This window comes from Odontomachus brunneus, unplaced genomic scaffold, assembly GCF_010583005.1.
Source record: "Odontomachus brunneus isolate Ranch 3 - 2012 unplaced genomic scaffold, Obru_v1 Obru_scaffold_042, whole genome shotgun sequence".
In the NCBI taxonomy this organism is placed as follows: Eukaryota; Metazoa; Arthropoda; class Insecta; order Hymenoptera; family Formicidae; genus Odontomachus; species Odontomachus brunneus.
The window spans coordinates 2,347,216-2,372,632 of NW_022639492.1; the positions used below are offsets into that span (position 1 = coordinate 2,347,216).

The 25,417-nt window shown below is 38.5% G+C and overlaps 5 protein-coding genes and 1 long non-coding RNA gene across 7 annotated transcripts; 3 read left to right on the top strand and 3 right to left on the bottom strand.

Annotated features, from left to right (window-relative positions):
- Positions 1-296: 296 nt before the first annotated feature.
- Positions 297-2,281, top strand: LOC116844523 (nurim homolog). The gene is made up of 4 exons (XM_032816148.1): positions 297-590; positions 721-1,078; positions 1,257-1,379; positions 1,892-2,281. Exons 1-4 carry the CDS (start codon positions 476-478, stop codon positions 2,013-2,015), a joined length of 720 nt encoding a protein of 239 aa, XP_032672039.1. The 5' UTR covers positions 297-475; the 3' UTR covers positions 2,016-2,281.
- On the bottom strand, positions 2,002-8,352 carry LOC116844526. Its single transcript, XR_004378092.1, has 2 exons — positions 8,204-8,352; positions 2,002-2,922 (listed from the first exon to the last, which is right to left on the bottom strand). It is a non-coding gene; the product is annotated as an uncharacterized LOC116844526 (long non-coding RNA).
- A 699-nt stretch (positions 8,353-9,051) lies between these two features.
- Positions 9,052-15,927, top strand: LOC116844525. Its single transcript, XM_032816151.1, has 2 exons — positions 9,052-9,484; positions 14,707-15,927. The coding sequence occupies exons 1-2, from the start codon at positions 9,088-9,090 to the stop codon at positions 14,736-14,738; spliced, it is 429 nt and encodes a 142-aa protein (XP_032672042.1). The 5' UTR covers positions 9,052-9,087; the 3' UTR covers positions 14,739-15,927.
- Positions 15,910-18,306, bottom strand: LOC116844524. 2 transcript variants are annotated; one of them, XM_032816150.1, is made up of 3 exons: positions 17,985-18,306; positions 17,479-17,803; positions 15,910-16,012 (listed from the first exon to the last, which is right to left on the bottom strand). In XM_032816150.1, exons 1-3 carry the CDS (start codon positions 18,123-18,125, stop codon positions 15,960-15,962), a joined length of 519 nt encoding a protein of 172 aa, XP_032672041.1. In that variant the 5' UTR covers positions 18,126-18,306; the 3' UTR covers positions 15,910-15,959. The 2 variants fall into 2 exon arrangements, with proteins under 2 accessions (XP_032672041.1, XP_032672040.1); XM_032816149.1 differs by lacking the exon at positions 15,910-16,012 and having other exon boundaries at positions 17,393-17,803.
- A 686-nt stretch (positions 18,307-18,992) lies between these two features.
- LOC116844567 (uncharacterized protein CG1161) lies at positions 18,993-20,873 on the bottom strand. Its single transcript, XM_032816262.1, has 5 exons — positions 20,636-20,873; positions 20,440-20,558; positions 20,255-20,369; positions 20,039-20,179; positions 18,993-19,467 (listed from the first exon to the last, which is right to left on the bottom strand). The coding sequence occupies exons 1-5, from the start codon at positions 20,711-20,713 to the stop codon at positions 19,318-19,320; spliced, it is 603 nt and encodes a 200-aa protein (XP_032672153.1). The 5' UTR covers positions 20,714-20,873; the 3' UTR covers positions 18,993-19,317.
- Positions 20,874-23,085: 2,212 nt separating this feature from the next.
- On the top strand, positions 23,086-25,415 carry LOC116844559 (syntaxin-12). The gene is made up of 6 exons (XM_032816240.1): positions 23,086-23,540; positions 23,836-23,967; positions 24,037-24,106; positions 24,176-24,350; positions 24,421-24,651; positions 24,713-25,415. Exons 2-6 carry the CDS (start codon positions 23,859-23,861, stop codon positions 24,959-24,961), a joined length of 834 nt encoding a protein of 277 aa, XP_032672131.1. The 5' UTR covers positions 23,086-23,540; positions 23,836-23,858; the 3' UTR covers positions 24,962-25,415.
- Positions 25,416-25,417: the final 2 nt, after the last annotated feature.

Sequence of the window (25,417 nt, forward strand, 5' to 3'; positions counted from 1 at the left end):
TAGTGACTTATGACGTCATTAATCATTAATCTCGGAGCGATTAACCCAGGGCCAGTCGAACACGCTATCTGAAGATGCCTCCCCATGCGGCGTAACTAATACAGCCAAAAATTGGATTTAGCGTAACGAAAATAGCGTAAAGAGCACAAAATAACTAGGCGGAAACTGGTACTTAAATGAGATGATGTGATTGGTTGGCGCAAGTTATGTTTACGTAAGTTACGCCGCATGAGGAGGCATCTTGATTCAACATAGTAATGCTGTTGTTGGCCTCGGGGGAGCGCTACTGAAACTCTTGAATGTCATTTCAGTTTGTTCGCCTTACTGAATGCTCAATCAATGTAGTTCCGAATTTACTCATTGTTTTTATTATGCAGTGCAAGATATTGCAGTGCCGTTGGAGAGCTCATCATGACTGCGAAGCACAATAAATTTAGACTTATGTAGCATATTTCTGTGATTTATCCCACCAAAAATGATTGCGAACGTGTTTAGTGTAATTGTGTCCATCTTTAATTTTCTATATACGACTTATATTTGGTGTAGTTTGACTTATTTCCTATCAAATCTCAATATATACATTCACTCAGGTATTGGCTTATTCAATGTATTTATACTGCTTTTTAAAAGTTTATCTTATAGTTGACATCTAATGTTTAACTTTCTACCTTTCACCATGCTTTTTATAGAACTACAAAAAGTAATTTTTATATTTTTCAGATGACAATAAGGAGCAAGATAATCTCTGGAGCCTTCTTTTGGATATGTTGTTAATTGCTGCCTTTATTCTGCAACACTCTCTCATGGCTAGCAATAAATTTAAACAAATTTGCTGCAAGTTGCACATAGAATATCTCAGTAGAAGCATTTATAATATCTGCAACTCAGCCACAATTCACTTTCTTATTAATAACTGGCAACAAGTTTCATTTCATTTTTGGTATATTAACATCTCTGAAAACAATGTTCTTTGGGTAATTTTCAACAGTCTTCATGTATTTGCTTGGAGCTTCATTTACAGTGGCTGTATCATGATGGATATTGCTGAACTATATGGGCTGAAGCAGGTCTTCTATAGGTAGAATAATAACTTTTTAATTGTAAATTTTTTAAAAGTTTTCAAATCCACTCAGATAAAAATATATTAAAATTTACATCCAAAGAGATATCCTAAGCTAATGAATATTGTGATAACGGCATCAACAAGAATGTTCAATGTTAAATTGTTCCATTAGCTAATTACTATTAATTTACAGGTTATCTGGCAGAAATAGTCCTCTTGACAATAAATCAAATGGTTTAAAGCGATATATGAAGCATATGAGACATCCTAGCTTTATTGGATTTCTTATTAGTTTATGGCTTTATCCTTTCATGAGGTAAAAATTTTTTTATGTTTTTTACGTTTTAGTTATGAATATATATATATATACATTGCTTATCATGCATTGTGACCTACATGTGTAAATTGTGAGAAAGTAGTATAAAACACACTTTTGAACATTATATAAATTTAAAATTTAATAATATAATAATATATTTTGAACATAAGTTTAAAATTTGGTTGGCAAGATTCATCTATAATTGTTATTTACAATCTTAATTATGTATATAATCATCTTTACATAAATCAATTCTTATATTTATTATTTCTCATAAATCTTATGTAACTTGCTAATTGGTTTTAATGATCTATCATTTGCCACTTTTTTATCAATATTGTATAATCTTTATTATTTTTGTTATTTGCGCGTTAACTATTTTTATATTTTTTTCTATCTGCATCATTATTTGTTTTTTGCAATTGCCAAAAATTGCAAATTCAACGATAAAATTAAGTTCAGATTTTTTATATTGACTTTTTACAATTTTATTTCTTTTTTCTTTACAGTTTAGACCGATTGTTACTGGCCACTGTATTGACGGGTTACATGATGATGAGGTGGACTATGGATTCTGAGGATTATAGTTACCATGTTCGACATTTTCGACGAAAACAAATAGAACTGTCATAATCTTTTATTTTCTACTTGCCATTGATAAAAAAATATTTATTATCAATTATGCATATCATATATGCACAATTAACGAACAGTCATATATGCACAATTAACGTACATCGCCATTAGATAAAAGGAATTTTCAACTACACATTTTATTATTTTAATTAGTAAAACATTAGTATGTGTATTATACATATTAATATGTAATCTATGTGCGGTAAACTTATGTCTTTTGAATATTTATAAATTCTAAAATATAACTAAATATTATAAATAAGTATATAAGATTTTTTTGGGGTTCTCTTTTCCTTCCAAAGAGAAAAAAATATATATACGTACACACACATACATAGTAATATAATAAAATTAGGAAAAAATGAGTGAGAATGAGAAAATAAGAAATATTATTTAAATAAATAAAAATAAATTAAGAAAGGTAAATGAGAGATTGAGTAACAAATTTAAACACGCTTGTAAGGTCTAGTATAGTAAATTAGGAATTCCCAACACATTGGGAATCTCTTGTTGAGGAAAGACTTTCGGGTTTATCTCGTAATCTATTTTTAGATACTGCCCACATGGAGACAGAGAGGGCCCTATTACAGACTCTCCTGGGAAAATTCAAGTGACTAAATAGAACTCTGAAGAATCGTATCCGTTCTGTTATCGTATCTTGTTTCGTAAGTCCAATCAGTAGCGTTCTTCTCTTGTTTATTATCGTTGTCTTCGGAATCCTGACGACATCTTTACCTGACAGTATTAGAACATTCGAGCGCAATCTAATGCTGCCCGGTAAGATGTGAACAGATACTCCATCCAGATGCATGTGTTCATTTTGAAGAACATACGTTCGGAAAGTTCTTGAAACACACTTGAGGAAGACTTCTACACTCATCTTCTTGCGAGCTCATGCCTTCAGCTACAATAAAAAATTTAACTTATATTAAAGGATCACAAATTAATAACTAGAACTTCTAAAAAATTTGATTTAACGACGGAGACCGATAATTTAGATAGTATTGAATAATATCACGTCAATGTAGATGATTTATTACCGCGGTAGAAAGCGAGAATATATATCGAAGAATTCAACAATTTAATCGGTTGCTGGAGGATGCACAAGGGGAATTGAGAAGGGAGTAAAGTACAGAGCAAAGTGCTTCTCCACGGCGAGCGGGTGAAGGGGAAAGAGGAGGCAAAAACGGGCAGGGAAGAGGCGTTTATTTATTGCAGGTATTAATATCGGACCCTGCTCGGTGGTTACATAAAACTGGCTCCTGATCCTCCTGCTTCAGGAGGATCGCAAGAAGACAGCTGGAGAGGGAGCGACTTAGAATCTTCTTACTCCCTTTACTTGCTCTCTCTTTTTCTCTTTCTCTCTCTCTCTCTCTCTCTCTCTCTCTCTCTCTCTCTCTCTCAGCTTCTCACATTAACGATAGGACGATGTAATTTCTTCTCGTAAATCAAAAGATACGATATCAATGTTAAGAAGAAAAATCGTCCTCTTAGAATAATTTTTGCGCGTCGTAACCCAGAGAAGCGCGTGAAAATCGTTCGTACGGGAGCGAAGAAAAATTTGTAGCAAATTTCTGACGGGCAGTAATGTCTCCCTTGCATTTCGCTTCGCGTACATCGTACATCTTATATCAAAAGATGCTCGTTACAGCCCGGACGCTGCATACCTCTTCTTTCTGTCGCTTTCTCGATACTTCTCGTCCGCCTACCTATACTCTTCCGCCGCCATGTTTAAAATATTAAAACGAAGGTTCCTGCATTTATATGCAGGTGTCGTCATGGCGATACTCGTGAAAGCCGACTGGCCCCAAACTGGTCGTCGCACTAGCTTCTTCGAAATCTACAGAGTGGCGAGAAACTAATAACCCGTATAACATGGAAGATTGCTTATGCGACTTTAATTTATCCTATGAGATATCTCATTCTTTTCTATTCGTGTAGATTTCAGCAACTTGGTTTTTTCATAGTGCAACGTTGCAACGAAGACTTTTAAATAAAAGCATACTAAATAATATATTAAATAACATAAGTATACTAAATAACACAATTAATTATATCTTTTTAGGTGTATTTTGTGCAATGCAAATTCAATCTCTTCTTCATGATAAATCACGCGCTCATGTTTTTCGAGGCAGTAATCGCGCGAAAAAATTGCGTTTAATTGCGAAAATTTTGTTTTGCAGACTCAAAAATAATTGTAGAAAGCATCGATCTAAAAGTCAACGTTTCAATGTGTATTAGTTCGCCTCGGAATTTTTTTTCATGTTCAACGAGCTGTCGGCAAACACTTGTTCAAGCCGAAATCAATCTGTATCAATAACAATCGGGTCCGATAATCTTGGGATCGACGTCGACTGATCGATTTCGTGCGGCCTACCAAGTAGAATTTTACTTTAAAACTGCTATCTGATTTGAATGAGTCGGATTAACTTGCGATTCTTTCACGCGTAATCACAATGTTGAATACGTGGAAGACGAATAATCAGCGTATCATTTTCAATTCCAAAAATTCCCGCGAAAATTCCTACGAGTTATTATTTTGTTTCATTTATAGTTAATTATTTTATGTAGAATACAGACGCTTTATTTGCACGCTTTTCTATCTCTTTGGGTTCTAAAAATAAGTACGTATGCGCGTCTATCTAAAAACGAGAGTACGTGCGCGCGCGTGTACGCACACCTACATGCGCACACGCGTCTTTATATTGTATTCTCAATTAATTAGTACGGATTAACAGATAATATAGATATTACATCCGAGAGAGGGAAAGAGAGAGAAAGAGAGCGATAAAGCCGTAAGATAACAGCTGCTGATATAGTGCTTTTCAGTCTCGCTAACGTGACATCTTGTATACTCTGATATTATGACATTCAATATGAGTGTTCTATATGTACGCATTGTATAGACCCTGATAAGAGAACGGCGAGTTCGGTAGCCTGCACGAAGTCGATTATATATTTACCGTTTTGTCGAGATCCTAATTTAATTTTTAGTTCCGATTATATAGTTTATTATCTGACTAATAATATCCACTTGATCGTATTATCTATTGTTTATATTATCATTGGCTCAATCAAATAATCATTAAATCCGAAAGAAGAAGAAGAACAGAACCTCGATCACATTGCGACCTCTGCTTTATCATACTATTGCCTTTTGCTGTGTCCGGCTGCACAATGGTTTCTTTGTTGTTTGAATGTTTTGAAGTGTTTTCAATCGTCAAGAGTCTTGGGCGCGTAATATCGACGATAAATGCATCAGCATCGAAGCGACTTAACGAGAAGTGCAATTCATACGTTTGTGTGTAATTTCTATGAAATGCATTATTGATAATTTTATATAGGATAGGGAAGACCGAGTTTAATTTACAAAACCGGTTATTTCTAATATTTTCTAACAAAATTAAGTAAGCAAGATTTCTAAACATATTAAAGATAGCTTTGAAATCACTGCACATGCTTGATTTTGAAATTTGTTAAAGAGCAATAAAAATAATCGATTTTCCCAGTGGCTAAATAGCCTCTGTCTCCCTTATATTTTTTACTCCTTCTCTCTCTCCCTCTCTTTCGCGAAAGCTCGAAAGGTATCGAGTGAAGTTGTCGGGACACTCTATATATATCGCGACTCGATCGAGTCCGCGAGAGACCTTCGATTCCTTGCAGAAATGCGAGAGAAACAAGATGGATGCTGCTGATCCATGTTGGTCAGCGACTCATTATGAAACGCGACATCATGCTGCGAATGCAAATCGACCGCCAACGATCGACAACAACATGTATCGTGTCGCACAAGTGGCGCGCGTTCAGCTACACGAAGAAATCCGCGGTGTGCTCGCGAGCCCGCCGGCCGAAATGAAAGAGTCTATTTTCAAACGGCTTCGAACTTGCGCTCCAAGTGATTCGAGAGATCTTCGGCCGTACATTCGAAGTAACCCGATGTGTTTCGACTCGATTAGTTACCAGTAGGAGAGAAGAGAGATGGGAAGCAGAAAGAGAAAGAGAAAGAGTCGGCATTCAAAAATACTTTTTCCCCGTTTTCGTTTAATGCTCGTTAACCACGTCCAGCGCGTTATGATCGACTCTAATATCGCTCTTCCCGTTGCCGGATTACAAAAACACCTTCCACACACGCGTATTAACCGTATTTACGCATTTCTCGCGACGAGCAGAACAAGAACGAGGGTGAGATAGAGATAGAAAACGAGTGAGAATGAGTGAGGAGAAACAGTGACAGAAAAACACAGAAGGGCGGAGGGAACGAACGGAGGATACCGTTGCATAAGCTATATTTAACCGCACCTGCTGGCGCCAGACTACTCGCTTGCGCATGCGCGCATCGCTATACGTGGCGGCGACACGACACGTTCGACGCGTCGCGTCGCTTGCTCGCTCGCTCGGTGGGACCCAACTTAGAGAAGGTTCCTCCGTTTTGTCCGTCTATCCGCCAGCCAGCCAGCCGGCCGGCCGGTCGGCACTACTCGGGCATTTCTCGTCTAAGGGAATTTGACCGATTTTTCTGCCGCTATACAGCGCACGCGGCGCTGGAATTCATTCACGGATGATATCTCGCTTACGGTTACGAAAGAAGCAACCTGAAACACTGGTTGAAAGGCATACTCGGCGGCCGAAAGATTTAAACATTTCGACACATCTCGAAACGTATTTAATATGCAATAGAATTTGCTTTCGAGTGTTCTCAAAGACCAAGTTCTCTCATTGGACATCGAATGTGTTTCGAGATATATCGAAAGTGTCGAGATCCTTCCGCTTCCAGGGTATGTTTTAGTTTGTGTTTTCAAGATTATAAATTTTGTTCTGGATGGACAGTTTCCGTGCAACAAATTGAGTAAATTGAAATCAGAACAAATATTTTGGCCGGGGACTCCAGTGAGGCTTGCTACGGCTCTGATATCTTGTACATGTAAAATAAGAGCGCTAAAACGAAGATTGTTTTATAATTAAATTTATTCACATAGGGGAGAGCGATCTCGCGAGGTGAACATACACGACGTATTCAAATTCTAAAGAGCGGAAGTATGATAACCTAAAAGTCACCCCTTCGCATCGGGGATGAATCATTTTTAGATTTCGGTGAGATACGGGGCGACTTCGTGATTGTCTCCTGGTTCTTAAATAACAGTGATGTCAACGTGAAGAAAATATAGATCCGATTCAACACGAAGAATTTGAGTTCGGAGCAAAATACGTTCGTGAGATCCTCTAACGAATAATACAAATTTCACGTGACAAAATACGCACGATAAGACATGGAAATGAGTCCGGGCACTCGCCAAGTATAGCACACGTTTAATTTAATTAAATATCACGCCATCGTTATTGGGTGTGTCGTTTGCGCGCGCGAAATTTACCGGATATGGGGGAGTTGAAAAATGTTCAAGTCCGACTCGTCGATAAATTAAAATATCGACGAATATTGTTGAAAACACGAAACAAAAGTCTTTGGAAAATTATATCATCGGCTTGCTTCAGAATTCTAAATCACATTGAAATGAACAAAAAATGTAAATAAAATAATAGACTATTCTAATAGGATGAGTGACTTAGCTTATCCTTTAAGTAATTAGGTTTAAGTAATATATCTCCCTTCTGTCTGTTGCTGTCTAAAAACAAAAACACTCCCTAAAAGTCTATATTTTTGCCAACACCTCGTGATATGATTACATTTTATCATCATTATAATTGCCAATAATAGTATCTTGTTACCTGCGTTGTGTTCCACTCTCTTGCAATTCTATACCCTCTATTAGCAAATATTTGAACAAACGGATGAATAAGTAAAGCAGCAAACAGCAATCATCAAAAAAAGAATATGCAATGAGACTCGATGAAATCTTCGAATGGATTAAAGGTCAATGGACAAAAAAAGAAAATGAGAAATACGTTTACACACGATTCGTTGAAAGAAAATTCTCGCGGTATACGTGAAATTCCGCAGTGAAATTCTCAAGAGAACCATCTCAGGAAGCTTGATCGTTAAGAAAGAAAAAAGGTTATCGGAATTCAAAAGAAAGTAAAGAAAAATGTCATTCGATCCTACATCTAAATGCCGAGGAAGATGGAGAATATTTCCATGCGCCACGCGGACCGATGGGAAAATGATTTGTGAACAAATTTCTGCGGCGAGACGTTCGAGAAAAAGCATCTAGACCACGATCTTCGTTTACCTGATCCAATGCCGACGACGAGGAGCTGTTGAACAGCTGCGCGCACATTCCGCTCTCGGGGGATCGATCGCTCGCTCGCTCGCTCGCACGCTCGCTCGAGGAAGAACGACGACGACATGGCCGACGTCCGTCCGTCCGTCCGTCCGTCCACCCGTTCGTCCGTGAATCCGGCACACCCGGATACGCGCGTCTCGTCGTTGCCGTCGCCGTCGTCGTATCGTAAACGCCTCGCGATCTCGTATGAAACGTCCGCGGCGGACTCCACCCTCCTTGCGACGGGGAAATTCGCGCTTCACGAAGAACCGCGTCGTGTCATGAGGAGAGGGAGGAGATGATGGTGGAGGAGTAGGGGAGACTGCGACGTCCATCGCGCGAGGCGCAGGCCCAAAAAGCGCACTGTCAGCCGGAAGCGTGGCGCACGATTCGAGGAGGTGGAAAGATGGCGAGGAGGACAGGAGAAGAGGGAGAGGAGAGGAGAGGAGAGAAGAGAAGAGAAGAGAGGAGAGGAGAGGAGAGAGGAGAGTGAGAGAAGAGGAGACGAGAGTGAGAAAAGAGGAGGAGAGGAGAGGCGGTAGCGAGGGACGACGAAGAGAGGAGAGCAGGCAGAGAGAAGAGAGAGGCCTTGGCACCGGACGACCAGTTTAAATCCGAAGGAACGTCGGAAGAGAAAATAGAAAGGTCGCGTCTCCTTCTTGTGCAGCGAGGAAACGAGAGTATCCTCCTTCTTCTCCTCCTCCTCCTCCTCCTTCTCCTCTTTCACCATCTTTCCCCGTGAGCAAAAAACGTACTGCGTGAGTAGTCTTCTTCTTCTCTTCTCTCTCTTGCTTCTTTTTCTTTCTCTACCTCTCTTTCTTCCAGTGCGTTTCTATTTCCTTTCCGATTCGATGCCGCGCGACGAGTGCGGAAGCGTCCACGAGGAGAAGAAACGAGACGAAGAAGAGAAGAAACGAACCACAAGCACGCTCCCACGACGTCCACGTGCTTCAGCTGATCGAACTGAACTGAAGCCGGCCCTGCGTATAGCGCTCTACCAACGTATACCGCACTGCCCCCTGCTATCGCAGACTATACTCTTGCTCCTCTACCGTACCGCGTCGCCGTCGTTGTCGTCGTCGTCATCGTCGTCGACACACTCGTCACCGTCGTCGTTGCAGTCGCGAATTCCCCCCATCAGATGGCCGGTGCGCCATCTGGTAGGGGAAGCGGACGCGCGAGATACGCATGGGACTCGGGCAGAAGTTGCGACGCGTTGGCAAGACGAGGGGGTGGTGAGGAGGAAAGGTACGCGCGCGGCGTTTCGCGGTTTCGGCGATGCGAACGCGAGCGATTGGGCGAAGCTGGCTGCGGCTCGTGAATGGCGCAGGTGGCGGAGGTGCCGCGGCGGCTGCTCCTGAGAGCTGGGGCAATGACTGCATTTACGTGCCATCAGGCGCGTGTTAGAAGAATCGCGCCTTTGTAATGACCCTTGCCGCGCAAGTAGTGAAATATTCCGATCGAACGCCGTTCGCGCCATCTTTATCGCGATTCGAAGTTCGCGCACTCGCCCTTGGCGACATTTAGTATCGCGCGCAGCGATTCCGCCAGAATTTTCCAAGCACTTCGAAGTTACAAGCCCAGCGGCGATATTCACGCTCCGATCGTGTATTTAAGGTCGTCTTGAGTTTATCTCAAGATGACCTGTGGCCAACGGAGGGAACGGCTCTTATAGCATTTTAAGATAAACTTCTGATGATCTCAGATCTCGGACTATGTGAATACTCCGCTTTCGATTCTGGTTTCGTGATTTTTACGAGAAAAGAATTTAATATTATATTCTAACGAAATATTTGAAAAACTGAAACTGGTCGCTGAAAGTATCTCGTATGGTTTTCTCCAATCAATAGGCCTGTTCTTTGTAGTTGCACTGCTGAATATATTGCTACTGGTGCAATATATTGAAATGAGACAAATATACGTCTTCTCATTCTAATTTATTGCACCAGTTCAGCAGTGCAGCTACAAAGAACAGGCCTAATGGAACGGCTTTTATAGTGTCTTAAGATACTTCTGGTGATCACAGATCGGATTTCAGTTCGTTTGGGATGCTTTCCTGCTGAAAGCATTGTTTCTATTTTCCTTTAGCCTATGGTGAACAACAGAGATAGAATGACATTATCAGCACAATAGTAGCCGAAGCGAAGGCAGTCTGTATGACTCTGCCTTAGATCTTGATTTCAAGATATTTATAAAAAAAACTCGACTAGCAGGATGACGTCAAATGCCATGTTAATCACGTCTTAAAGACGTCTCTAACGTAAAGAATACGTCATTAGAACGTCTTTAGACGTCACCCTGTAGCCTAGGAAGGAATTTGATGTTATATCGAGGAAAAATATTAAAAATTGAAACTGGTCGCTGAAGTAGCTTGGGTAGTTTTCTTCAAAAGGAGAGCGCAGCTAACTTCGCTCCGGTTCGATATAGTCGCTCGATACACACGTAATATACGCAGCCGGCTGGCGTCTCGACGCCACCACGCCCCTTGATCAGCAGGTTAAACGCACTCCTCTCCTGCAGGATCACCGTGCGTGCGTGCGTTCCGATAATTAAGCACGTATGTGCGCACGCAGGATCGGCGGCGGAGAGCCGTAGAGCCCTCGCCGGGAGATTTCAAGCATGAAAGTCCGAGTTCACGTCGGATTACGCGTCTGAGACTTAAAATCCTCGTTTTTGTACAGCTCGCTAATAAGAGTGCGACATAAATTCGCGATCTCCGCATCGCAATCATGTTTGCGCAATCTTGTTGTTGATCCTCAATGGAGCCGATCGCTGTCATATTGACGAGGTATCGTCGAGCGAGAGAGAGAGAGAGAGAGAGAGAGAGGGGGGGGAGAGGGAGGGGGAGAAAGAGCACATCTTTCGTCGTAGTATCACTTTACGTAACCAATGCACTTATAACCGACGTCAGAGTAATCTTATCATCGGCCGCGACCCCGGTCGACTCGACCCCATAATTTTGTCGTGGCCTAAATTAAAAAAAATTTTATCGCCACTCGCGTTTGTGTGTCGTTGTTCTCTCTTACGAAATAGGGCCATAAGCTCTTCGCTGATAATTCTGACGGCCATGGCAAAATATATTCCTAGCACGTGCACTTCATATAACGCTAACGAAGAGTAACAGAAACTGTTGCGTTTTATTCGAACCTCTCTGATTAAAAAATTATTCGTTTACAATCTTCGGACTCAAGTCAATATCTATGCAAAACTGTTTAATCTCTTCACTGGGATGTATCGTCCCATACGGTGAACGAACAGATCGGGACGTTTCTCGCTCGAATTTTCGATAGTTATCGTAAGAAAAAAAAAAGAGTAGGATACGCGCGAAGCTCCTATATAACGAAACATAACAAGATTATACGTATCTCGTATGTATGTCTCTTCGAGAAAACTAATCTTGAAGACCGAGTAACCCTTTTCAAATTTAAACTCGCGCGACCTTCAACTGCTTGTACGATGTGTCGTTAGATTTTTCGATAGCTGTTATCGCAGCGTAACTAAAAAGTGAGTTTTATTTATGAGAGAAGTGGAAGTACTGTTGGTCTGTGGGCTCGGGAAATTACATAAGAGAACGCGTACTTCGCGACGGCCAAGCTAAAAATTAATTATTATACGGGGCCGGCGAAGCGGTCGGATATACCGGCCGACCCCGAAGACCCGCGCTTCGTTCACATGCAAATACACTTTTCCTATGCGCGTTTGTCCGTGACGCGTATGTACGTTCATGAATATATGGAAGCGCGGGCGCGAGCGATTCTGGCATACTTTGTCTATTGTCGAACTCAACATATTTATATAGAGAACAATTTAAAGTTTTAAAGCAGGGGCCGCCGAGTCTGACATTGCTAAAACATGGTGAAAGGCGAGGAATCGTTTTCCTCGACCGATGAACCTGAAATGCCGGCTATCATTAGAATGTAAAGGATAAAAAAAAGAGGTCACGGAGAATTGACAGAACGGACAAGTTTCAAAAGCAATCGATAGATCGATAGATTGCGACACGAAGAAACGATACGAAGCCAATGGCGAGACGAGCCAATGGCGGGAAGATTTCAACATTTTACGTCGGTAAACTTCGGGCCGTATCAGGTGTCTAAGTACACTGAGGTCTGTATTAATAGCTGTTACTTGAAACTTACCATAGGTGAGATATTCAGATTTGAATTTCGAGTTAGATGTGTGTTTCTCAGCTGAATCGCAATTACAAATATAATGTCACGTATATTATATAATTAAAATAAGGAACTCAGATCTAACTCTATATAAAAAAATTCGAATCTGAATATTCTCATAGAACAAGCTTTAAGTGGCCACTATTGGCACGATCCTGAGAAAAAGATACTTGAAAATTTGTTTGTGGTATATGAAGTTTATCTCTGTGAAATAAAATTTATTTTCATGAAATAAGGTTTATTTCTGTGAGAAAGAAAGCAAACTTTATATCCCACACAAATAAATGTTCAAATATTTTTTTCTCAGTATAGGAGAATCTATCTTTAGTATTGAGAAATTATTATAAGTATTTAGAGAATACTTAAAAATTTGTAGGATATGAAGTTTATTACTGTGAAATAAATTTTTATCATATCATACTTTTTTAATATAAATAAATTTTTATCAAGTGAAATAAATTTTCACGAAGTTTTATGAATTTTTAAAATAAATATTTTCTTAGTGCAAGAGTTATTAAAGAACAAATTTTCTTATTGGACACGAATGCGTTTTATGAAATAGTCATTTTATCAAATGCGTCAATGAAATAGTTGCAACCTTTGCACTGATTGTATTACGGTGGTATAAACAAATTTCTTAATAATTTCTTAAAAATATGTGTGGAAAATTAATTATTGATATATGAATTAATAATTTCTTCACGTTTTATGTTTTCCAGTGTGGTAAGATGCGATAGGGACATGGGGACCTCGTGAAATGTATTAGTGGGTCAGGACGGAAATATATCGAGCGTGCGGGAGCAACAGCGTAGCCCAGAAGATGGCATTGACCGTCGTTCTGAGAGAGAGAGAGAGAGAGAGGGGGGGGGAGAGAGAGGGAGAAAGAGAGATATCTGTTCGCCGCATTCTTCCCGATTAAAGTGGAATATCCACGTGAGAGTGGAGGCAAAAATTACATCCCAAGCACATAGAAGAAGTGCGGTGAAATAAAACGAGTACTCGCACGCACCTCATTTGAATAACAATCGAAAGCGACCGCATAAGTGCATATTGCGAAATAAAGACGGTCTATTCGCGCGCGACGATTGCGCTTAAATGACGAATTATCTCGTTTATTCGTGTTATCTGTCTTTCGAGCGAAATTCTGCCCGTCTTTGGTTTGTGTTTAGCCTCGGCTAAAATTAAAATGACAAACGCTTCGAGAGACGGTCAATTCGACGTCGGTATCGCCTCCCTGACAGAGAAAGGAAGAAACACACAGAGACAGAGAGAGAAAGAAAGAGAGATAGTATCATCGTCTCGTATTTATCTCGTCTCGCGATGACCCGTAATGGTCCAGCGGACTGATCTCCGAGGCCAGTCGCGCTTGTTAACGTAACACTTTCCGCGCTGTCGCAGTCGCAAGCGCCGAAAAAAAAGAGGCAGATAACCCGAGATATACGCGCTGTGGTACATGCGTTCTCTCACCCGCTCCGCTCTGCTCCTTGTGTTATCACTCCCGTGACTTCGGCACTTGGACGAACTGTGTTGCTAGGCGAGCATCGCCGGCGCGTAAGAGCGCGCGCCCGAGGAAAGCCGCCGTGTATTCCGTCCGTCGAAATGTCGTCGTCTCGGAAAATCCACAAAAATCGATCAGTCCTGTCGACTCTTATCGTAATAATCGTTATGTGTAAAGTAGGGCTCGAGATAACGCATACGAGCATATAGTTGATTGCAACATTTTTTAAACAATTTAAACAAAATTTTTAACAGTTTCGGAACGTTTTCCTATTATAGGAGAATTTGTTTATTTACACTCAGAGAAAAATATGATAATGGCAAACTATAAAGTGATAACTATACGAGTTTTTGTGTACGTAAAATTATTATGTATATTATTTAACAAACTTTTCTTTAATTATCGTACACACATACACAGATAAGGTTTTAGTAATAGAATGTATAGTTTACTGAACTATATATATTAATTCTCTATATACAAAGAATATAAAATAAAATATAAAATATTGTGTCACTTTGTAGTTTGTCATTTTCTCTGACTGTGGTGAATGAATTCTCAGAGAAATTTTCTTATTGAACACCGGATGCGTTCTGAAGCTCGTTATAATATCGCGACCTATCTGTCATTGACCTTTGAAAATGAGATACGACAAAACTTGAATCGTTTAATTAATCAAAATTACGGTAAAAAGTTGACTGTGCGAGTTGCTCGGGTCGTCCGCGGTTACGAGATAATGTGTTAGACCCGTCAGTCTTTATTACATTTATACGACATGCATGCGATGTAATTTGTTTCAGGTATCGATATCAGAAGAAAAACTCAAAGTTGATGACTCCGGGTAAGATGCAACACTCGAAAAGACTGCAGCTTCTTTCTCCCTTCTCTCCGCTCGTCGACTTTTCACTTTGTTGTCGCGCTCTTTTGATTCTCTACAGCATAGGCCGCACGACTATAATTAGCTCCCCTTTTTTATTACGCTTTATAAGCGCGCTTGCTCGAAATTAACACGACTAGTGGCGACACTACGAATTTTCGGACCCCGGCCAAAATAAGGGAAACTCCTCGCTTCCTGGTCTGGTGTTTATTAGCAAAAATCGTTGACAAATCAAGAATACACATTGCACAATATGGAAATTGCACAAGTATTACACACGTATAATATGAAAAACTTAAGACTTCTGGCTCCTCGCATTATCTATCTCTTTTTAACCCTTTATAGGGCACTGATATATAAGTCGTACCAGCAGCACAAAATTGGCCGAGAGAATCGGGAGTGGTTCACAAACCACTCAACAAATCGATTAAACAAATCGATTGCAAGTGTTACTTTATGGATATATATTTTTATTTTAATGTATTTCGCAAGAATTTATAACATGCATTTTCTCGTTTCTGACATCATTAAAAAGAGATAAATAACGTGAGAGCCAGGAGCCTTAAACAGAGTCGAGAAAAAAATTTAAGGCTGGGTGTGTAACAACGTTGAAGCAGAGTTAAAAAGAACTAAAACGAACTAAAAAGAACTAAAAAGAACTAAAAAGAACTAAGCAGAGCTAAATTTGAGATTGAAATATATGTACTAAGCGACGTATCGAAAATATTACAAGCCTGACCAATAGTTTTCTTAGAAATTATCACTGATTAACTATTAGTGATTAATTAGTGATATGAAACAAATTATGAACAAAGATTTTTTGTGATATGTAACGTGTATTAGGTTTTCTGTATAATATACGGAACATACTGGTCACTCTGTATATGAATAAATAATCCCTCGCCCTTCTCGATGCGTCACGGGATCCTAAACACCCTCGAGAATTACGTCACTGGCGAAAACGGAGAGGTGAGACGCGAGAATCGTGTTCGCGTATACATTTATATTTTTAATACGTTCCACCGGTTCTCGAGAAATAGTTCTGGAAAACATTGAACTTTTAAAGGGCCACGCGTGGAAGGACTATTCTTCTAATTCGTCTAATTCTAGTTTAAATATCAAAAGTCTCGTACCAGATATAATTATACACAATACATTTTTGGGCGCGTGGCAGCTTTATAGCGAATGCTTAGATTTCAAGATCGGTGACCCAAAGTTATCGATTTTTCCTACAGAAAAAAAGAAAAAAATTAGAAGGAATAAAAAAAAATGACAAAAATAGATATAAAGTGTCTCTAGAAAAGTACAGATAGACTAGTACGAAATGCCCAATATTCATGGCAATAACTTTTGCGCGTTAGAAACGCGAAAATGACCCTTTGTGGAAGGTACGCTGGTTTCGAGTGGATCTGATGGGTAGGGTCAATTATAGCGTTTCGAGATCGTACCGACCCTGCGGGGTGCGAGTGGTTAACAAACATGGGAGCGCCGTAGACAGGGTCGATGGTAAAAAAGGAGAGGAAGATGGCCGAGAGGAGTGGACCTTTCCACCTCGTCTGGCCGTTCCCCTTCGCAAACGGGTGTGGTCCTTTCGCCACTGGATTATCATCGCGTACTTCGCGTACCCTCGCCTGGAAATTACTCCAGAGCAGGAGTTTTTAATTCGCAGAAATCGGCGGAACCACGCGCGCGAAATGTTATAACGCGAAATGTTATAAGTTGTTCTTTTAAGAACGGATTTGAAATTTTATTTTGCAGAATACGAGTTTTTCTTTCTTTTTTGATTTACGCGTATCTGGATGTATCATTGGACTCCGAGTGTGGATTCCGAGTTGAGACGGCGAACTTTCAACGACAAATGCACTCTCAATAAGCGCGGATTTGTCAGTGAGAAAAATATACTGTGAGACGAATCACGAAGAGTGTAAAGCGAAAAATTGCGCGTGCATTATAGATATACGCAATTGTAAATCGCGCAATGTTAATATCGCGATACCGGAGTTCGTCGGGGTCGTCAGGTCGTTGTGACGTCAGCGGATACAGCGACCCGGGGAGTGTACATGCATACGCATATGCGCCTGCAAAAGTCGTACGAACGGTGCTTTTTCAAACTGTTTGATGGACATGCAACAATAAATAACTCTCTTTCACTATCATAGATTCAATCGTAGCCATAAATTAATCTAATAAATTTAACTTAATTGAACCGAATTATACGTATATACATATAATTTATTGATTATTTTATTCTAATCATCTCACACAATGATGCTAACTATAGTCGAATCCAATTGACTAACATCTAGCTGTTAATTGATTAGAGTAATTCACCGATTTAATTACACACTATTGCCGTACTGATACAATAAGTACTCTTAATCTCATTGTTATGCTAATTTAATTACTTTTAACATATTATTTTTAACGTAATCTAGTAAGTCATTAATATCTAATAAATATCCATTAATTATATCGATACTGATTTTAATGCAATATGAAATACTGATTTGATCATCTCATCATCATTATCATCATCAATATTAACAACATCTTAATAATTTAATAAGTTTTCGCATCTTGATGATCAATATATACTGTGTATCGTTCAGGTGCGCGATTTAAATGCGTAAATGCACAAAGTCTGTTCTACTGTATTGTCTTAGTTTTGCATTCAACGGGTAGGAAGTATTACTACCTTTTTCGTCGTCCTCTTTTGGCAGATTTCGCGGTTTGCTTCCGGTGCGTTTTCGATTTTCCTTGTTATTCGGCCCGGGCAATTTATTTCTCAGTACTGATCCTTTTTTACCTGATACCACTTGCGGCAACAGGATTTTCTCCTTCCATTGATCCGCCATCCAGCTATCGATTGTGTCTTGGTGATTTTCACTATAAGAAAGCTTTCGGGGTCTTAAGTTCTTTTTAGGAAAGCGGTAGCGTCTTTTTAAGGGAGCGTTCGGCAAAACGACTATATTTTCTGAAGGAGGAGTAATCACCGAAGCAACATGGCTCCATGACTCGTTCTAGAAATTTCCAAGTATTTCAATGTTCACACGTGCTATTCACATGGCACTTAGGGTTGATCTTCCAATAGTAGTTTAAACTTTTGAATTTGAACTATTATTGAAAAATCAGACCTTACACATTGATTTTCAACTAATATTTTCAGATATATACTTCGCACGTGCTAGAACGGTTACTTACGTTCTCGTATGGCTCAGTAAATGAAAAGTCTGCTCGCTCGTGATTTCGCAAATGCAAATTCTGAAGTGGTAGCAATAGTCTTGAGATCGCAAGATCGCAATTTTTCTTTATCAACGGCGACGATGACCGTCGCGACGCCATTTCTGGCGAATCTATTGCTATTTAACACTGTAATCGAGGAATTCTTTTACAAAATCTGATAAAAGGACTTCTGATGGTTATACCGAAACTTTGTCTAATGCGAAATGCCAAAGAACAGGAAATGACGTATATGATTTATATGGAACACGGAAACGTGTAACACAGAAAATGTATGTGCAAAAGAATAGACTTCATGTGAGTGGACCGAACATTCACGTCATGGTTGATACAGATTGAAGTTGGTCGCATTGTCTGTCTCTTTTTAATGATGTTAAAAGCGAGAAAATGCATGCTAAAAATTCTTGCAAAATATTATAAATTAACTTGAATATAAATAGGCGAAGAAATAGGTTAAGAAGATGAATTGTACGTCATAATTATCATTGTAATTATTGTAATTTACGACAAATTATTGATTGTTAGAACAAAAAGGGAGTGCACGGAATATTTTATTTATTTAATCGACTGCAAATGTTACTTTATGGATATATATTTTTATTTTATCGTATTTTGCTAGAATTTTTGGAATGCATTTTCTCATTTCTGACGTCATTAAAAAGAGATAATGCGAAGGGCCAGAAGCCTTAATGACGTCATAATATAGGTAAAATATTCTAATTTTGACATTATTTGAAATGATTTTTAATCAGAATTGTCCAATTGGACAATTTCTATGTCGCAGTTGAGTTCTATGCAATTATTTTTAGGTATTCATAGTATTTTCATAGGGACAGGGCTAGATTTCATAGGAGGATAGATTTTTTAGGGAAAACGCAAGTATTCTGACTGGAAACTTTTCCGAATAGTTTCACAACTATAATAATAATAAGAACAGACTTGCTCCAATGTTATATGTTCAATACGATATTTCAACACATATTTAATAATTTATTATTTAATACGCTAGGAACAGTAAATTATAAAATTCTTACATATACATTTGGTTTAATATTAACGTATTTGCCGTGGCATGATCTGTTGATAAATTTTACGAAAATACGTTTTACAAATATTGCTCCAACGTTTAATATTATTTTATTATCGCGAAAGAGACATTCATCAATACATGTATATACAATAAGTGCAAAGAGAAAGAGTCTACTTCAAAAGAACAATGAACAAATCATGGTCACAACTAATTTCGTCATATTTTAGATACTCAATAACGTTCTCCGAGAACAAAATGTACGATTCAATTTAGCATAGTATGACGATCGTAAATATTCCGCCTTTGTTCGCGGACTTGCCGTTTCCATTTATCTTGCTGATGTCCAACACGATTTAAGACATTGCCTCTTTCTCCCATTGGGTGAGAAGTTCCAGGTGCAATAGATGAATCATCCTATGTAATTTAAAGATAAAGTAGTCATTTACGTATTTTGTTAATTGCTTACAACTTTGGATATGGTAAGTAAAAATATTCAAGCGACTACGTGCTACGTAATCAATTTTGATACAGGTTAAGATATATGGTCTGTTCTTTTCAACTGCACTGCTGAACTAGTACAATAAGTTAAAATGAGAGAAATATGTTTTTTTTCATTTATTGCACTTATCGCACTAGTTCAGCAGTGCAGTTAAAAAGAACAGACCACTCGAGTATAGATAGCAAAAATATTAAATAATTATATATATGTCATAAAATTGGAATAATGGGACGGATTTCTTAAAGTATCACATCTTTTGCCTAATTTTCAATATTCAAACATGTTCTAGAGAAAAATAAACCTGTTCCATACGAATGTCATCTATGTTGCATTTATCTTTTCTCTTTTCCATATATAATTATATGGAATATCATATATTCCATATATTCCATATATTCCATATATATCATAATGATATAATCATAAACATATATTTCTTATAACATATATAACTATCAGAAAAAGCTCACAATTGTATGTTTTTACCTCCTCATTATTATGTTCGTGATAACCGATATTTGCTGATGCCTTATGTATCCGCTTGTTGAGTAATGGATCCAGACAAATTAAGAACAGCATATAAATTACTAACAATGATATAACCCATATGACTATTATCACCACAATCTGTAAGGATCAAAGTTGTGTTAATCTATTACTGTCTCATGGTATAGATGTGAAATTCGTAGATAATAAGGCAACCTTGATAATAGTTGTATTCCTGTTTTCATATTTGCAGTCACATCGTGGACAAAATATCTCTTCCTTGCCTTTTATTTGTTCTCCAAGTTTTGGTAGAACAACACTTTCACACTTACTAGAAATTATATCCATATTTTAGCAATTAACTCAAAGTATTTAAAATTATGAGATACATTTCTAATTACCATTGTAACGGTGGAACATTTATGATATATGTCAGACGTTCCATAGAAGTCTGAGTTGTATTTATGACAGAAGAGAGACTTGGACAGATGCATTTGCATCTTTTATCATCGTATTGCGCCTAAAGTAATTTCCAGTTGTTAAGAATACGTGAGTTAATGTAATTAAGTGAAGTCAATAATGAAAACATATCCTAACCTCTGATTGTGACAGACAGGTCGTAAAAATGATTGTCCCAACGAGGAAGATATACTTTAGCATTATATCCGGGAGCATTATGTCTGTTTAAAAAGATGTAGTTTTTGTATATATTTCTTTACGTAACCGTGTACAGTTACATATGTAAAATGTTAAATACAGCTGCGAAATATCCTCATTTCGCAACATCAACGAACTGTCAATTAATATAAAAACATCATCTGTTCTTTTTCAACTGTACTTGTAGCACTTTCCGTACCTAATGGAAGTAGACCAATCACACACGATGCGTGCTTCTGTGTGAATTGCATGCATCAATTTTAAGGTACCTTTACATAGGAGCGTCGAGCGTTACAACGGTAGCCAATCAACTTGTCACTTTCCGCAAGAATTACAAGTATACTTCTGGGATCTCATTCGTTGATTGGCTAACGCTCGACGCTCCTATTTAAAGACACCCTTATGGTGCGGTCACATGGGACGAAACGTATGCGCAATGCGGAATGGGCGGAACACTCGTGATTGGCTCAACCTGTTTTACGTTCGTTCCGTCTAAGTCATCTGCAAGTTTACATTATATTTGCACGGATTGGACGGAATTACTTATAACCTATAATATATATGTTCGTAAGCGATGCAGCAGGTAACTGATAAGTGTTTGAAAGAAGGAGAATTTATACCGAAGAAGAAAAAATGCCGAATGTGCAACAGAGATCTGTAAGAATAATATTTAACATTGTTAAGAATAACAAATATCTAATCGACATTGTTTGAAAGTGTAAAATTATTATTATTATATATAAATTGTTTATTCTTGTATAGAATAAAAAATGTGGATATTGTGGATATATTCTTACACAAAACTTCGATTTGTTACAACATTCCTGCTGTCAACCATTTGACGAAGAGATTCATCATCTACATGTGGATGATAGTTTAAGCTTGTTTGAGTTTTGTGATTCCGATCTGTATGAATTTTATTCCCTAATATCATATGGAGCGAAAATTACGGAAGCGTAATTGGCATCTGCCAATAATATAGAGTATTCCGATAGATCCAACAGAAGGATTTATGGGAAATATACTTGTAATTGGCTAAGCGCCAATTGCGTTTCCACGATTTCCTCTCCATGTGACATAAGGAAACACATTTCAGCGGACCACATTTGACGTAATACTTGCTATTGGACAGGCTACGTTCCGTCAATTCCGCATTGCGCATACGTCTGTCCCGTGTGACTGCACCATTAGGGTGCAAATCTATGCAGCGGAATAGCGGAGTGCGGAACGAGAGTGGAACCAATCACGAGCGTTTCACAGTTTTCGCTCGTAATTGCTTTCGTTCATGATTGATTCCGTTCTCATTCCGCGCTCCGCTATTTCGCTGCATGGGTTTGTACCCTAAGGGTGCCGTCCCATTGAGCACGGATCGGAATGCCGGGTCGGTTCTTACTATAATGAGCGTTCCGTTCTCTAGTTCCGTTCCGTAAAAGTTTCCTCTACCAGTCCCATGTAGCAAAAACGGAACGGAATAGCGCGTCGGTCGCAAATAAATATGATTAATTCGTCAATATTTCGTTATTTTGACGCGACAGAATTAATTATATACATAATTTATGCAATTATCTTGCCGATAACATTGTCATGAATATTTTGAAATATTTAATTGAAGAGTGAAATATATTTTATAACTAGAAATCCGTTCCGTTTTTGATACATGGGACTAGTAGAGGAAACTTTTACGGAACGGAACTAGAGAACAGAACGCTCATTATAGGCTGCGTTCAGATTCCCTACCCGGGTGCATTCTAATACTAAAAGTGCTATAGTATATGTAACATATACTATAGTGTTTCTAGTAATAGAATGCACCTGGGTAGGAAATCTGAACGCACCCATAGTAAGAAATCCGATCCGGCGTTCCGATCCGTGCTCAATGGGACGGCACCCTAAGAGTGTGTTCGAAATGTTGATTTAACGTTGCTACGGTTCCGGTATAAGTTTACGGATTACGGCCATCATAAACCAGCCTTTCCTCTTATGAATATTTCGTGCGGATTAATATTTTATCCGCCATGTTTGGCGATAGACAGCGATATTAATTACTTTTACTCTTTGTTTTTTCTTCTTTTGGATATTTTGAAAATATCAATGCGTTCCGAAATACATCAAAAGAAGTATTATGGCTTCTGCACACAGGACGCGGTAATGCTTACCGCGCGGCGGAAATCCACGCGACAGCCAATCAATATGTTGTTTTTCCGTAAGAGCTAGAAGGTTATTACGGAAATTAGCATATTGATTGGCTGTCGCGCAAACTTCCGCCGCGCGGCAAGCATTACCGCGTCCTGTGTGCAGGAGCCATTAGGACTACACACTAGACACCACATATGCCTTTACATTCCAACTAGGGTCACTTGTGCGATTTTCAACCTTACACACGTATTTCTATAAAGTACAAAATTGTAGGAAACTATAGTAAAGTGTCAAGAAACATATATATGGTGTACAGTTATAAAGGAACAGATGTCTCTTAAATGCCCGTTGGTAGAGTTAGATTCTGTCATTGACGTAAAATCTAATAATTGATACGCTTGTGCAGCGACATTTGTGCGAGAGATCCGTCTCACGGGGCGTTATCGATTAATGCGAAAAGTTTTGATGTTTGTCGTGCGATCTTTGAGCAGAAGAGTTCTTTGCGCGTGGTGACGTGAACCGTGTATATATATATGTTCCTGAAATACTGAGAAGTAGGAATCTCGCATGCTAATTTCGTGAATCATCAATCATCAGTCGTACGAGAGAAGTCGACTCACTGACAGTTTTGTTGACAACTGCGTATACCGAGAGTGGATTAACGCTCCGTAACAACATCTCGTCGTTTTCGACGAAGTATTAGCGCGAGGTAAGTTTTACGCAAATTCTTTTATCTCGTTATCGTCGTCGTCCCAATTTTTGCTATAAGCAATGTCGAGAAGCATTCCATTTTCGTATGTAATTGGTTAGTTCCGGATGAGTACGCCCATTCGTGAGAAATTCATCATTCATAATAAATTCATAAATCTGCCGTGTTAAATATCGCACAATGGCAATGAATGGCAGATTTTTTATTTAATGGGTATCAAAGATAATGTGAATAGCAGTTTGATGAAATGTTTATGTTAGTACTATATAATATAATCTGAATTTGTATGATTTAGCCTAACATCACAGACTGTTCAAGATGGATATTGGATTCTCATCCTATCATAACGGTGGCCCTGCCAGGGAGCAAGATTTTGGCAGGTTGTCTCAGACTATTGGCACCTCTATATTGAAGGTGTCACAGAATGGTGAGTCAAATGATTAAGATTAGTATAAGAAAGATAAGATTTTTCTTTATCTCAATAATTGTTTTGCAGTATCTTCTATGCAGAAGATGGTCAATCAATTGGGCAGTTCTACTGACTCTCAAGAGCTGAGAAATCAGCTGTAAGTTACAAAATAAGATATATATAGAAAAATATTAATTGATTTTACATGTAATTGCTCACTTTACAGGCATCAGATACAGCATTATACACAACAGTTAGCGAAGGATACCAGTGTTCATCTACGAGACTTGGCTATATTAGCAAATAACTCTGGTTCTATAAGTCCTGGAGAACAAAGACAGCGCAAAATGCAACGAGAGCGCCTTCAGGATGAGTTTACAAGTGCATTAAATTCTTTCCAAGTAAGAACAAAGAAAATATATTTTATTACTAGCAATATATCAATATGATAACTGCAACTTATAAATTTAGGCTGTACAAAGGCTAGCTGCCTCCAAGGAAAAAGAAATGGTCAGAAAGGCCAAAGCTAGCGCAGGCATTGCTCCATTTGGAGAAAAGAAACAAGAGACACTCATAGAATTGCAAGATAGTAAAACATATACAAGTGAAAATACACAACTGAAGATGATGCAAAATCAACAGCAGGAGCAGTTGAATTTGCGTATGTTGGAAGAGCAAGAAGCTAGCATCAGGCAATTGGAGGTGAAGTTTCTCACTGTAAATTCGTATATGCAGATGCAATAACATTATATTGTTTTTACAGAGCAACATTAGCGATATCAATCAAATCTTCAAAGATCTTGGTGCTTTGGTGTATGATCAAGGAGAAGTGATCGATTCTATAGAAGCTTCAGTGGAGAGAACCGAGGTGTCAGTTAACGAGGGTGCATCTCAAGTGAGGCAAGCGAGTATCTATCAAACTAAGTTGCGCAAGAAGAAATGCGTTCTCGTGTTAATCGGAGCGGCTGTACTGTCGATTTTGATTGCTATTATAGTTTGGCAGACCAAGTAAATATTAGATGTGCACACGTATAGTGTGACGATACTCGTAGCGCTAAGAAAGACTGCAGACTTGTACAGATCGAAGAATATTCAGTCTGAGTAACATTACACATACATTTATATTTTTAGTAATATTCCTCTCTGAATTTAGTTACTTTCAGTATCCAAGAAATAGTACATTTATAGAGATACGCGTAAAGAAAACGTGAGAAACTGACATCTTAAGAAATTGAGCCATTTTGATCGTGATAATCATCGATGCGAGCTCTAATTTGCGATTAAAGTTTAAACGGCACGTCCAGGGAGACTGCCACGGTCCATTTGTACGTTTCAGTACTTATATAATGTGCATGATAATCCACTCATATAATAAGCAAGTACACGCGCGTGCGCGCATATACATATATATATATATATATATATATATATATATATATATATATATATATATATATATATATATATA